Here is a 15362-nt window from a genome sequence, read left to right on the forward strand (position 1 = left end):
CAGCATGCAGACTTACTGAATCTATCCTGTTGTCATACTGTATTCACAATCACTACTATGTGTGGACGTCCTTGATTTCAGGTCTAAGTGAATGTGTATGCACACACAAACACACACATTCTCTGTCGCTGTCTCTCTCTGTCTCTCTCTGTCTCACACACACACACACACACACACACACACACACACACACACACACACACACACACACACACACACACACACACACACACACACACACAGACATCTTTGGCAAACAAAAGAGTACTAAACTGTGCACAGACCAAACCTGAACTATAACTGTCAGCATTAGGCCTACATGGAAGTAGAAATTAAGGGTCGACCGATATATCGGCCGGCCGATATATCGGGCCGATATTTGCGTTTATTAAGTGTATCGGTATCGGCCGATAAGCAGGCGGTTTTGGCCGATACGCCCACCCCAAGATTTTGACTACAGACGGGCAGCTCTGTGTTGCTGGCAGAACCGCAATGCACGATGCTGCGTCACCCCTCCCCCTCTCATTGAGTAAAGTAAACAGCCTTGCAGGCTGCTACAAAGTTTTAGACTTTCAGACACATAATATTTTAATGTGGACACTGAATGACATGGCATGTGCATGTGTGACGGAGGTCATCTTGCACCTGTTCACCCCCCTCGGGGATCGAACGTGCGACCTCGTCAACTACAACGATTCGGCAATGGGAGACACAGTACGATACCGCTGGGCCAAGAGACTAGTCTCTCGGCCCAACGGCACGAGACTGTATGAGGCTATCGGAGGGAGGTTTACCAACGTTCCACGCCAACTCTGTGCTAGTTAGCCTCCGTTACACATGTAATAGGCCTAAAGGGAGAATGTTTCAGCTCTATCCATTTTCTGTACTGATTTTAATTCCCTGGTTCATTGTCCAGTCAATAATCACCACCATTTGCCATCTTTTACCTACCGTTGTAACTGCCTACCGGCATATGTTTCAGTGTCTAATTTCAAAACGCGCATTTCATACCGTCATTCATTTATCAACTTCAATCTGTTTTAGCGACATCTAATAGGTAGCAAACACCACTTGCAAACTGGCTAAATTAAAATATTGTAAACCATTTCTGTAGCATTTAACCAACCAGCTCTTCCAAAGAGGGTAAACTACTGTTTTTATATCCCTGGTTCATTGTTCGGTCATATATCACCCCCTTTTGCCATAACTTTCTTTAGCGTTGTAACAAGTGCCTTCCGGCATGTTTCAGTGTAAATTTCCACCGCGTTTCAAAAGACGCATTTCGTAGCGTCATTCATTTATCAACTTCCATCTGTTTAGCGATCTCCAATGAGTAACAAACATCACTTGCAAACTGGCTATTTCAATTCATAGAAGTTTATTTGGTTAGAAATACTGTGTAAAACATTTCTGTAACATTTAACCAGAGAGTGTTTATGGGTAGTACGAGAGAGTAATCTTGCGACTTTTTCCGGGTGGTACTGTCCACTAAGTGGCGCCATCCAGACAGCGCAGAGGAGCGCCAAGGAGCGCAGAAGTTGTTAGAATGAATGGGGTCCATGGAGCTCATCCACAGATGCTGCCATTGCTTTGGGAGAGAATTGGTAGCGTTTCATTTTATTTTTCCAAAAGGCAGAATAGATTATCCTTTCAAACAGCACTTAGTTTGAATGTTTAAACTCGCTGGAGCTTTGTAAAATACGTCTTTATTGTCAATATGACGTCACGAGTGGCTTCACACACTGCGTTTGGATTGGTCGGCCGGCTGCATTGCTGTGATCACGACGGCCGTAAAGCAATTTTGTTAGCAAGATGCTAGCGGAGCCTGACTCATAAATGCCAAAGCTGTAGGAAATCAGAAAGACATAACTCCCAGGTTATTGTACATTTCATTGAAATCCACATTGGTTTCTCAGAACTTACAGTAATATTGTCAAGTTTCAGCCGACAGCGAGCACAATTGTCAGTTATTAGCGCCAGCCTTATGAGCTCTGCTGTCTCGACAGCGCTCCCTACACTGAAAAGAATGGAAATCAGGGGTTGTTGAATGTTTAAGTAATTATTTAGTATATTGAAAATGATTGTTTCATGTTCCTTCTCCAAACATGTATAAATCATGTAGAACTATTATATTCAGGACGGTGAACAATTTGTTAGATAAATTCATGCTGAGAAAACATGAAATTGTTAGGTTTTTTTTAAATCTCCGCCCAATCTGATTCTAAACACGTGATTAAAAACTCAAACGAGGTTGAGATGCTGCCCGGGCCCTGCCCTAGCGGTGACGCAAGGCTTTTGCCTCAGCTTCAGCTATGGTCGGCAATCAGGAGAAGTAGATCCACTGTTTCTCTCCTGCTTGTACAAGAGATCATTTGTGGGAAGAATGTTGACAGTTGGAAGAAAAAAGATGATTCTAAGCATACTTATCCCGTGAGTGCACACCCACCATTTTTCCTTTCTCATCTGCCTCGACAAGAGGAACTACTGAATCGGCTGTGGAGGGAACAACGTTTACACTTCGGAGATTATTTGACGATGGAAGGATTTATTGGCAAGGTAAAATTACTAATATCTTTCCGAAATGTTGAGTTTGAGTTGAGTTCGATGGAACATTAGGTTCAGTGCCCCATATTGTGTAACACGGTGTCAGTAGGAAGGCTGGCTAAAAAATAACGTTCACCAGTGTTAGCGTGGCTAGCTAACTGGCCATTGAGACTCAATGTAACTGGCTCATCATTGCCAAGGACATACCGGTACAAGTCTTTACGGTAGTTATGTCTGTTAGCATGGTGAAGAACTTTTTTCTCTTCGGAGATTAAAAGACGAGTGAAATACTTATTTGCAAGGTAAAGTTACAATTTTTTCCGAAATGTTGAGTTCGAGGGAACATTAGGTTCAGTGCCCCATATTGTGTAATACAGTGTTAGCAGCGAAGGCTGGCTAAAATTAACGTTCACCAGTGTTAGCATGGCTAGCTAAATGGCGCGTAATTGCCAAGGACATGCATGTCATAACGGTAGTTCTGTCTTGTAGCAGCTAAATGCACATTACTTAATGTCATTATCTTTCAGTTATTTTTTATGTATGGTGTGAATGTACTAAACTTGGTCTTGCTTGGTAAGTTAGTCTTGCTTGATTATGGTACTGGGGTGCAGCAAGTAGATGGTATTCATGCACATTTTCAGAATGTTCCATGCACATTTAACACATGTAATGCTTTAATTTTGCATCACTGTGCGCATGCAACAGTTGGTCAAAAAAAGATTTGACTGTTTTCGTCTCTCTCTCTCTCTCTCTCTCTCTCTCAGGTGAATGTGGCGTTGTAAGGGGCGCTCATAGTCGTTCCAACAAGACAGGATTTGCTGACCCATTATAAGCGCAAACTCAGGACTTCGGTCGCCCTGCAAGGTATTCATGCATGTTTTCAGAATGTCCATGCACATTTAAGACATGGAATGCTTTAATTTTGCATCACAGTGCATGCAACAGTTGATCAGAAAAAAAAAGATTTGACTGTTTTCATCTGTCTCTGTCTGTCTGTCTGTATCTCCCTCTCTCTCTGTCTGTCTCTGTCTCTCTCTCTCTCAGGTGAATGTGGCGTTGTAAGGGGCGCTCATAGTCGTTCCAACAAGGCACGATTTGCTGACCCATTATAAGCGCAAACTCGGGACTTTGGTCGCCCTGCAAGGTATTCATGCATGTTTTCAGAATGTCCATGCACATTTAAGACATGGAATGCTTTAATTTTGCCTCACGGTGCATGAAACAGTTGGTGAAAAAATTCAAAAAACGGAAAAACTTGACTGTTGTTCTCTCTCTCTCTCTCTCTCTCTCTCTCTCTCTCTCTCTCTCTCTCTCTCAGGTGAATTGGGCGGTGTAAGGGGTAGTCAGTCGGTAGTAGTTCCAACCAGGCACGCACGACTTGCAGACCCATTATAAGTGCAGACATGGGACTTTGCTTGCACTGCAAGGTATTCATGCACATTTTCAGAATGTCCATGCACATTTAACACATGGAATGCTTTAATTTTGCATCACAGTGCATGAAACAGTTGGTGAAAAAAATCAAAAAACGGAAAAACTTGACTGTTGCGCTCTCTCTCTCTCTCTCTCTCTCTCTCTCTCTCTCTCTCTCTCTCTCTCTCTCTCAGGTGAATGTGGCGTAAGGGGCGCTCATAGTCGTTCCAACAAGACACGATTTGCTGACCCATTATAAGCGCAAACTCAGGACTTCCGTTGCCCTGCAAGGTATTCATGCATGTTTTCAGAATGTCCATGCACATTTAAGACATGGAATGCTTTAATTTTGCATCACAGTGCATGCAACAGTTGGTCAGAAACAAAGATTTGACTGTTTTCATCTCTCTCTCTGTCTGTGTCTCTCTCTGTGTGTCTCTCTCTCTCTCTCTCTCTCTCTCTCTCTCTCTCTCTCTCTCTCTCTCTCTCTCTCTCTCAGGTGAATGTGGCGTTGTAAGGGGCGCTCATAGTCGTTCCAACAAGGCATTTTGCTGACAGCAAGGCGATTTGCTGACCCATTAGAAGCGCAAACTCGGGACTTTGGTCGCCCTGCAAGGTATTCATGCATGTTTTCAGAATGTCCATGCACATTTAAGACATGGAATGCTTTAATTTTGCATCACTGTGCGCATGCAACAGTTGGTCAAAAACAGAGACTTGACTCACTGTTTTTATCTCTCTCTCTTGCTCTCTCTCTCTTGCGCTCTCTCTCTCTCTCTCTCTCTCTCTCTCTCTCTCTCTCTCTCTCTCTCTCTCTCTCTCTCTCTCTCTCTCTCTCTCTCTCTCATTCTTTCTTTCTTTCTTTCTTTCTCTCTCTCTCTCGCGCTCTCGCTCGCGCTCTCTTGCGCTTTTTGAAGTAGACGAGGTATGCCCTATATTAGTGTTTCTCAACGGGGGCGGTAGGGAGCTCTAGGGGGGCGGTGGGAAGGATACAGCCGATAGGGAGAGGTGCTTAGTTGCTATAGGGGGGCATTCTTTTTTAATACTAAGGGGGGTGTTGTCAGGCTTATGATGAGGTCAAGGGGGCGTTTGTTCAAAAAAAGCTTGAGAACCACTGTCCTATATGAAGTTAGCATAGAGTTTGGCATTATAAGTTGTATGTGATTTGTCTCTTTTGTGTCTTCAGATAAATGCTGAATTCAAGAGAATAACTACAATGCCCTTGCAGTCGAGATTCCTGTCCCAGCTAGACATATTGTCTGACAAGCTGCTGAAGCTGTTCAAAAACAGAGGAGGACAGATTGACAAACGCCTAGAGAACATTTTGGCTTGCATGACTGAGGTAAGAGAATTTGTGAATTTTGGGATAGTGCTGATTAGTGTTGACATAGAATTCCATGAAATAATAATTTATCCTTCCTTGATGCAGGATGATGATGTTGATGGGGGATGTGAATGCATCCTGAAGGCATTGTATGTGTTCCTTGTTAAAATTCCATAAAATAATTTATCCTTCCATCATGCAGGATGATGATGACATTGATGGAGGACGTGAATGCATCCTGAAGGCATTGTGTGTGTTCTTTGTTCAAATTCCATAAAATAATTTATCCTTCCTTGATGCAGGATGATGATGTTGATGGAGGACGTGAATGCATCCTGAAGGCGTTGTGTGTGTACCTCAATGAAGACCCCAAATGTCTACTTCGCGCGTTTGTGGTGAGTACAAGCAGTGTGCTGTGCATGTCGCAAGGTGATGATGTTCTCTGTGCCCCTTCTCCGTCTCAGTCTTTTTCCCCTTTCTCTGTCTTTCTGTCCTCTCTCTCGCTCTTTCACTCTCTCTCCCCTCTCTCACACTTCACTATTTCTGTCTCTCTTCTGCCACACTGTCTCTCTCTGTGCCCTCTCTCTCTCTAACCTCCATAGCGCAGAGCCTATGTTTTAACCTTACTGTCGCTGAAATTGTAATGGTTATGTCTGAATCTGTTACTTATGGCTCTCGCTACTGTCATTGCAATGTTATGGTAGTTGAGTACTTTCAGCAAAAAGTGAGCAGGCCTGCAGCCTACCCCATCCGCAGGGGTTACGTTCCCTTTTGCCCAAAAACAGGGTACGGCGTAGAAGTAGAGTTTTCCATGAAAGGGATGTTGGGAGTTCCTTCTATAAACCACCAACTCCAAACACTAACCCATTTTCCCAACAAACTCCAACTGAACAACTGTTCTTTTGTTTTATCATCTTTTTCGTTTGACTGTTCCCTCTGCAGGCACAAGACGAAATCCAAGTGCAAGAGGGAATGGAGGAAACGACTGTAGGGATCTACATCGTCAAAGCAGATGCCACCAGCAAAGCAGATGACATTGGCATCATTTTGGAAGGCCAGCAGGTGTTGCAGGATGTGGATAATGTGCCATTGGCTGTCGCGTTGTTGTTTGGATTGATTTACGCCCTAAATCTGAACTACCCCGACGGCCTCAAGCGCACTTTTGAAGTCCTGCAGAAATTTATCATGGAGGTGGAAGGCACCATGCTGTCCAAAAAGGTTCAGGTACTGAAAAAACAACTCTTTCACAACACACACACACACACACACACACACACACACACACACACACACACACACACACACACACACACACACACACAATCGTACTGGAAGAGACTGAGCCTCGGAGCAAGCATTCAAAACACACACACACACACACACACACACACACACACACACACACACACACACTCGTACTGGAAGAGACTGAGCCTCGGAGCAAGCATTCAAAACACACACGCGCACACACACACACACACACACACACACACTCGTACTGGAAGAGACTGAGCCTCGGAGCAAGCATTCAAAACACACACACACACACACACTCGTACTGGAAGAGACTGAGCCTCAGCTCAGAGCAAGCATTCAAAACACACACACACACACACTCGTACTGGAAGAGACTGAGCCTCAGCTCAGAGCAAGCATTCAAAACACACACACACAATCATACTGGAAGAGACTGAGAGAGCAGAGCAAGCCCGAACGAAATGAATGACAGAAATGAAGTGTTCTGTTGGAAAAGTTCAATTTGCATATTGGGTCTCACTGTCAAATAGCTTGAAGTCATGTCCCTGGACTAAAATTTGACTAAGGTCTACAGAATTTGTGTGCATTTAGGAGGTCATTGCTTTTTAGATACTTTGCCAAGAGTTCATTTTCAACATGTGTCTACGTAATGTACCTGAAGGGTCTTTCATGATCTGGCTGTTCAAAATGAATTGGAAATACATTGGAGTTTTCATTGTGAAGTAGCCTAAAGTTATGTCCCTGAACTAAAACTTTACTATTGTCTACAGAATTTGTGTCTATCTATCTATCTATCTATCTATCTATCTATCTATCTATCTATCTATCTATCTATCTATCTATCTATCTATCTATGCAGCTCCCCATTGAAATTTCCTTTTGTTCTCTCAAAGCTGTTGGCAAGTGCTTGTATGTTTTGGTACAATCATAATGAATGTTTTGAAATGAAGGTGCCTTTTATCTTCTTGGATGTAGTTTTGTGTGTGCATTTAATGCTCGCTCTCTCTCTCTCTCTCTCTCCAAAATGACTTGGCATATTGGGGGTGTCGGTCACTTTTAACTGAATGAGTTAAGCTGTTGAGTACCGTTGGAAAGTGTATTTGATGAAATAATCATAATAAAAAAACTGCAGTTTTAAGTCAGTTTAAGTCTCTTCATTCTCAAGTATAAAAGCATGTAAATATTGGTTGACCAAGTAGCAATATATAACAATAAACATGATATATCTGTTTACAGTGTATGACCGTATATGAGCGTCTGATCAAGTAGCAATATATATAGGACATAAAAACATGGTTTTATACATAAAATAAAATATTTACATCAAAACAATTTCTGTGTAAAGTTAGCACAGAAATTGTGTTTTTATGTAAATGTTTTATATATTTTATAAAATCATGTTTTTATGTGCCATATATATTGCTACTTATCAGACATTCATATACCGTCATACACTGTAAACTGATATCATGTTCAAATGACATGAAAACATTATTTTCAGGAAACAGGATAATAACATGTGCAACCGATGTCCATGATATTATCATGTAAATGAAACATGAAAAAAACATGTTTGTTGCAAAGCAGAAACATGTATTATACATGTAATAAGAACTGAAATAATACATAAAATATTAACATGAAAATATCATGTTTGTTCTATACGCCAATATCATGTTTGAATGACATGAATACATTATTTTTAGGAAACATGAAAATAACATGTGCAACCGATGTCCATGATATTATCATGTATATCTGAAATAACTTTTCTTTCAGTGTAGGTGAACTGCAGGCACGGGTTGGAGGGCGAGATTCAACACTGTATGTAAACCCACTGTGATTTAACTGACCAGGGTTGGATCTCAAATGGCGCACTTGTGCACTTCGGGCACTATGTTTCAGTGCGTAACTAATACGGCAGACGCACTGAAACATGAACACTGAAGTGCACAAGAGCACCATTTGAGATTCAGCCCAGGTCACCGGCATGCTGCCACTTCCTCGTTCAGCAACAAGTGAATGTTCCAATCTGTGTAAAATAGAGGGGTGTCCGCCGTTTGGCGGACCAAACCATTTTGAACAGGGGTGTTTTTACTGGTGGGATTCTTTGCAATGTATTTTATAATATGAAAATAAGAACATGGTTTTACTTGTCTATGTGTGTTGTTTCCATTTCTTTGGTTTGTTATTTTGGGCTTTTGTTTGTTATTTAGTTGATTTGATTTATTTTGTGAAAGGCCCTAGTAAATCAAAGTACAGCTATACAGGTGAAAAAATAGGCATAAATATTTAAACCCATAATAATTTTGGGGTCATCCCCAACATTTTTCAAATTTACAGTCAAGCTCTATGCTATTGTACCACTGTCGAGCCACAGTCCTTTGAATTTTTAATGCCTTATGTATACCTTTTTATGATGAAAAACTTGAAAAACTAGTTGCTCAGTGTGCTTTGTACATGACAGTTATTTTCCTGTTATTCATGTTATGGTGTGATGAAAAGGTGATGGGATAGGATTTTGTTTTTTTAAAAAAAATGATACAGTACTGATTTTTGTCATTTTTAACACTTTTTAACCATATCGGCATTGGCGTATCGGGTATCGGAAATCGGGTATCGGCCAAGGGTGATGGAAAAAATATCGGTATCGCATCGGCCATTAAAAAACCTGTATCGGTCGACCCCTAGTAGAATTCTGTCACTTTTGTCAGAAGAAAATGTGTTTGTTTGTTTTTTTGGTCCCCACATGTACAGTAAAACAAACACACACACACACACACACACACACACACACACACACACACACACACACACACACACACACACACACACACACACACACACATCCAAACACACACACACACACACACACACACACACACACGGACACACACGCACACACACACACGCACGCACACACGCACGCACACACGGACACACACGCACACACACAGCTCCACAGTGAGGAAATGGTTTTACACATTTACCATTAACTACCCCAGCAGACTTTATGCTCGTTTACGCCTGAGCAAACCTGATGACGCACAGAGGCGAAACACGTTGTTCACTCTGAATAAACTAGCATAAAGTCAACCAAGCCTATAGTAAACTTTCTTTCCTTTTGAAGTATTTCATACACTGCAACAAATTGCTGTAAATTTACGGACAATTTCCAAAAGTACACTACTGTTTCCATGTTAAACAGGTCAATACCGTACTAAGAAGTGCATTATGGGAATTTTAACTTATACATTTGGACAGAGGCCTTAAAACGCTGTATGACAGTACACTCCAGTATTTTTTGGAAGATGTGGAATGAAAGTGTTTCTTTCACTCTTTCTTTCATTCTTTTCAGTGGTAGCAAATACAACGAAAATAGGGCTAGAACAAGGAGACATCCATAACATTCTGAAGAGGGAATGGGGGGAAGCATGAAAGCCCTTATGAGATACCTGACAGATTCAGAATTAATGAGAAGAATTTAATTTACATTTATTTGTGACTGCTTTGACACATAGTCACTCCAAAAAGTGCATGTTCATAACAGTTAACGCAACAGTCGAACTAGTGAAAACAACTTTCCAGATGAAACATCTGGTGTGCAAAAGGACATTGTGAGATATGCTAAAAAAAAAAAAAAACAAGCTAAGGGTAATCAAGAAAAAAGGTGCTATACTTGAACTATAGACTTGTTAAGACCACCTCAACAGTATATTGTTATACAACACCAGTTGTGAAATTTCAGCACTCAAAAGAGTTTTGGTGAATGTCTTGTGTCACGGCCTTTCACCATAAAATCATTAAACAATAATGGCAAGTATCTGGAGTCTCTGCTGCCAACTCTTTACCGTAATCTATATGATTACATAATATTTAGCGTAATCTGTAGAAATATACTGTTGAATGCCTTGGTTTACGGCCTTTCACTATAAAATAATTTTAAAATAACTGCAAAAATCTGGAGTTTCTGCTGCCCACTCTTTACTGTAATCTACATACAGTAATGACAGAAATATACTATTCAATTATTGCCAAATGTCTGATCACTCTGGTCACATGGTACCCTTGCACCTCTATATAAGCCTGGACTGTTATATATACATATATACTTGCAAGCAAGCTTTGCAAGGCAGCGTATGGCAATTTAAGCTTATGGCGTTTGTTAGCTTGTTTGCTACATCTGATGCCTTGCTTAATAAGCTACCCAGTGCTTAATTTGAGCCGGATCATGCCGGAACAGGATCCCCCACCTCGTAATTTTGACCCCCCTGTGTTCCGGGACTTATTATGGCTGATCCGGAACCTCTCGTGAATGAATAAAAAAAATATAGCCTATAGAGGCTATATATTGTAGTGAGAGCGTAGCATTATCCCATGTTCGCTACATTTCCCATCTCACCGAGCAGCCTATAGGCCTAAATTGGGGTTGAGACTGTCAGGATCGCAACAACCACTAAGCCGAGTGAGCAAGCGAGAAGGAACCATGAAGTGTGCACGCAGAGAAGACCACCATTTCTGAATGCTAAAGCCAGACACTGATGTGCGCTGTTCCAAATTGAGACCGAGCGCGCAAGTCTGCAAACAAGGGTTTGCAAAAGTGCACTACTGAAAAAATGAGAAAAGATGTTCGTTGTGTTGATCTAAGTTATTTCTTATGTGTTGGTCAGTGTTTTTTAATTCATATTTGGAAAGATAACGAGGCTAAACCAAAGGCAGTCTTATTGCTGCCTGACGCCCAACTCATAACCTTTAAAACTTAAAAATACCCTACAGTCGGCTGCACCGTTACAATATGGTAGAGCTGAAGGCACGCGCACCGACTGAAAAAAAAACTATCGACATATTTGATCGTCGCGACGCACGGGCATGTAAGTTAATTATTCGACATATTGGATTTCCAATGGAAAACAAAGCCATCTCACAAAACTAGTGTTTGAGAGTGTGTTTGTTTGAGTGAAAGGGAGATTATTCTGAAGTGCTTTTGGGGACTTGTCTGCAAGCATGGAGGAGGCCAAGTTAAAATGTAGCAACATTCAAGACGAAAGTCGCGACCTCCCCACTTTATTGCAGTAGAAGTCCATCGTTTGCGTGGCTATTTTGGTGGGGGAAGCACAATTGGTAGCCTACTGCTTGTCCCATACATTTAAGAATCATAACTATAGATCTACTAGGCTACATTTCCATCCCTACTATCTGACTAAATGTAGGCTACGTGAAGTTGCCCCTCTCTTGTTGTTTGTTCATATGCGCGATGAGATGGAAAGCCTGGCTGTGCCAAACATTGTTTAAAAGTTTTCATCAAATTTTGGTCGGCACAAGGTTTTGGACATACTAATTTCTAGTGGCACCTGGGCTGCGTTTGGTGCATTGATCAGTCATGTAGCCTAGCGAAAAAGACAGCCTGGGTGAGAGGATGAGATCTTCCTCGGCTGGCGAGCGCTCAGCATGTGTATGCGCGCGCGTTTCCTTCTCTCCCAAGACCCGACAGTTGCTTACAAGTCAATTTGAGCACGAAAACAGCAAAGACAAGGTGATATTTCATTCAAATAGGGCCTACACGCTCAAAATAAAACATTGGTCGGAGGGATTTTCAACCGGACCGCAGCGCGAGCAGACAGTCAGTGTGAAAAGCCAAGTCTACGGGGAAAATCGCCGCTCGCTTACCATCAGTGCGCGAGCCCAGAAAATCGCAGCTCGCTTACCATCAGTGCGCGAGCCCTTGAAACAGTGAAGTGGCATATCGCAACAGCACATGCGGATTACCCAAATTATATGCAACAAAGTCGCCAACAAAGCGTGGATTTAACGTTTAATAGGCCTATGCCAACCTTGTGTGAACAGGCTACGGGAAAGGATAAGAATTGGACAGCCATGCACTGTCCTTTCAATAGGTAGACTAGTAGAAGACCGCTTCGGTTTCTTTTAACCTCATGGGGAAAGCATAATTTCCATGCACTGCACGAAACTACTAAGCATAAAGTTAGCGATCAAACAAAAAATATTGGTTGTTGTTGTCATTACAGCATTTAATAGGCTATGGCTGTTGTTTAAAATAGCCATTGGATTGCCAACCGTCTTGTATTAAGAAACAAAAGTATGGATATGAGCTGACATGGGACTCAATGTCGTTAAAATGTAGGGAATTGCATCTAATTTTTCCCCGTTTTTATTCGTTTGCGTAATAATAGTTTTTCTGTGCGTTCCGGGACCTCTGTCCAACTCATCGTCGATGTGATGTCATATGTGTTTTGCGTTCCGGTACCTTGTGATTTACAAATTAAGCACTGAAGCTACCCATTGTGAGCTAACAGTAGCCTACTTGTTAACTTGCTTGCTGCGTTGCACATTTGAATGGATGAGGTTCTCTTAAGACCAATTCCCCAATATTTTCATTACAGTAAATCTTCATTATGGGACTTATCTGATTTCATATACCTTCTGTGACCTCATATATACATGCCCAGATGACAACTCTCATTATTATCATGACCACTGTAAGGTAGTTAGTTACCCCTATCTAACTCCTCACTTTTATGTGTGCGTTAACGTGTCAGTATGAGTGTACGATCTAAATGTATGCATGTCTGTAGGGAGAGAACACAGCGTTTACCTCGGGTCCAAGCGTTCACGCGACAGCTGGGCCACCACAATCTCCAGGCCCTCGGTAGGCGACCAATGCAAGCCCAGCGCTTCTTCTCATGCGCTCCTCTTCAGTGTTCAGAGTTCGCGAGGAAAACCCCACGTATAGTTCTTAAAATCCAAAAGTCTTCATATCTCCAACAGGTTGTGCGAGACAGTCTAAATATCCGGTGAGTCCTAACAAACCTCTCGGCAGGTGTTTTCTCCAATTGCCTGCTCACGGCCTAGCAGGCCCGGCTAGCACGCGAGAGCCACCTCTCCTGAGGTCTCGCTCCGGAAGTTCCCCGTGACCTCTGAACCCCTACCTTTTATAGGTAACCAGTTGCGTCTCCCCCGTGTGATGTGGATATGATAGTGGGCTGTACTGTTCTGTGCACCTACTGACCCTTTACATCGTAACAGTCCTTCCCCCCTCAAACCATGTTTTTTTTATAAAAAAAAACATTTTTATCTTTTATACCTCTCTTTTTTTATATACATTTTCTCATCTTTTATCCTTTTTTTTCAACTCTACACGTTTTCCTCTTTTCTAAAATCAAATACACACTATTTACATAATTTCCTACAACTCCCAGATCAAGCAGACATAATGGACGCCAAACACGTGTCAAAACCAAAAGTCAAAAGGCAGCCCAGGCAGCTCACAGGACAGTCCTCAAAACTAGTAATTATGGCCAGTAATCATAGCTACTGAAGTCTCAAGTCACCCCAAAGACCCACCAAAGTATGCCATGGTCATGCCTGGCACCAGGCTTCGGCATGCCCCCTCGCAGGTAAGACCAAGCACCATGCATAATGGCCTGACTATACACCGGAAGCACTAGGCCCCAGCCAAACCATCTCTGACCATTCCCCGCCAACACAGCCAAGAGGGTCCACTCCTCCACTATTGCAAAAGAACCTGGCGAGAGCCTGTGTGGACGCCGCACCACAAACACTGCTCCCTCAGCTTGCTGCTGAACAGGCACATGACGCAGGTTCCCTTCCAGTTCCTCGTCATCAGCACCATTAACAGGTGAATCAAGAGCTGCCCCTCTTAACTTCACAGGTTCATTGTCCTTATCACAAACATCCGATTCACAAAAAGCCAAGACAGTATCACAAAGGGCCACAATTTCACTGCCTCTCTTCTGAACATTACCAAGCACTTCGGCTTCCCCAAAGGCACAAAAAGCATCACAAAGTTCACTGTCCTTGTCCTGGACATCCCCAAGATAATCAGTTTCACCAAAGGCCAGAAAAGTATTGCACAAACTAATCGTGTCCCGATCAGAGTCTTCACAGCCCTCTGTCACCTCGCTGACACTAGTGGCCCTGCGCTGCAAATCAGACACAATATTCGAACCGCGATTGTCATCCATATGATCAGCTGAAACAGCCCCAATAACATTGGCATCGTTGCTACAAGGCTCACATAAAGTTACATCGACAAAAAACGTATCCGACAAATCCACTGTTTCAATGTCAGCCTCCTCATCTACCTCTCTCACATGCACACGGCGCACCAGCTGTGCGGGAGAGCCCAAAGATAACACCGAATGTTTCTGAGGGAGAACTTTAACTCTCTCGCTGTCCAGCAGTTCATTCCCCCTTTGCATCCTTTCAATTTCTCGCCTCGTCCTCTCTACGCTTCGCTGCAGTTGTAACATTTCTTCGTCGTGTAAGTTTATAGCATCTGACTCTTTATCACTTGCTTCTACCCCAAGCCACATTAACAACACATCCATGAGCTCAGGTTTCCTTGCCTCAAGTGATACCTTTACCCCACAAAAGTCAACTACTGCGCGCACATCTGGTTTCGGAAGACTCAGCAACCGAAGTCGCGTCACCTTCTCTAACATAAACGCTTCCGCATCAAATTTCGACATTTTCCTACGTCCTCTCTAGCCACTCCAATCAAAATGAATGAAAATACCAGCGCGGCAACAGCAAATTACGCAGCAGAACCATACAGCAGACTTACCCCTGAAACATGAACGAACACAGCTAACTCATTGCTTAGCCCCCAGATGCCAGCTCTACTCTCGTTCAAATAATTACGACTCGAGCCCCCTTTACACAGTCAACCAAACGAAGCACAGCACATCATCCCAGCTCACGGTCACAGCTAGCTAGCTAATTAGCACTCTGACAGCGCACGTCAACCCTATCTTCCAAATAGCCTACAAACACAAACACCCCG

General features: G+C 42.6%; 1 protein-coding gene across 1 annotated transcript in view; it reads left to right on the forward strand.

Annotated features, from left to right (window-relative positions):
- The first annotated feature begins 5014 nt into the window (after window positions 1–5014).
- The window catches only part of LOC134466097 (uncharacterized), a 28312-nt gene continuing 17964 nt past the window's right edge, over window positions 5015–15362 (forward strand). The window contains exons 1-5 of the mRNA XM_063219994.1: window positions 5015–5299; window positions 5584–5676; window positions 6224–6505; window positions 13325–13350; window positions 14046–14195. Of these exons, the coding sequence (XP_063076064.1) occupies window positions 5174–5299; window positions 5584–5676; window positions 6224–6505; window positions 13325–13350; window positions 14046–14195 (677 nt within the window). The 5' untranslated portion in view covers window positions 5015–5173. The remainder of the gene's footprint in view (window positions 5300–5583; window positions 5677–6223; window positions 6506–13324; window positions 13351–14045; window positions 14196–15362) is intronic.

The sequence above is a fragment of the Engraulis encrasicolus genome, chromosome 16 (assembly GCF_034702125.1).
Source record: "Engraulis encrasicolus isolate BLACKSEA-1 chromosome 16, IST_EnEncr_1.0, whole genome shotgun sequence".
In the NCBI taxonomy this organism is placed as follows: domain Eukaryota; kingdom Metazoa; phylum Chordata; class Actinopteri; order Clupeiformes; family Engraulidae; genus Engraulis; species Engraulis encrasicolus.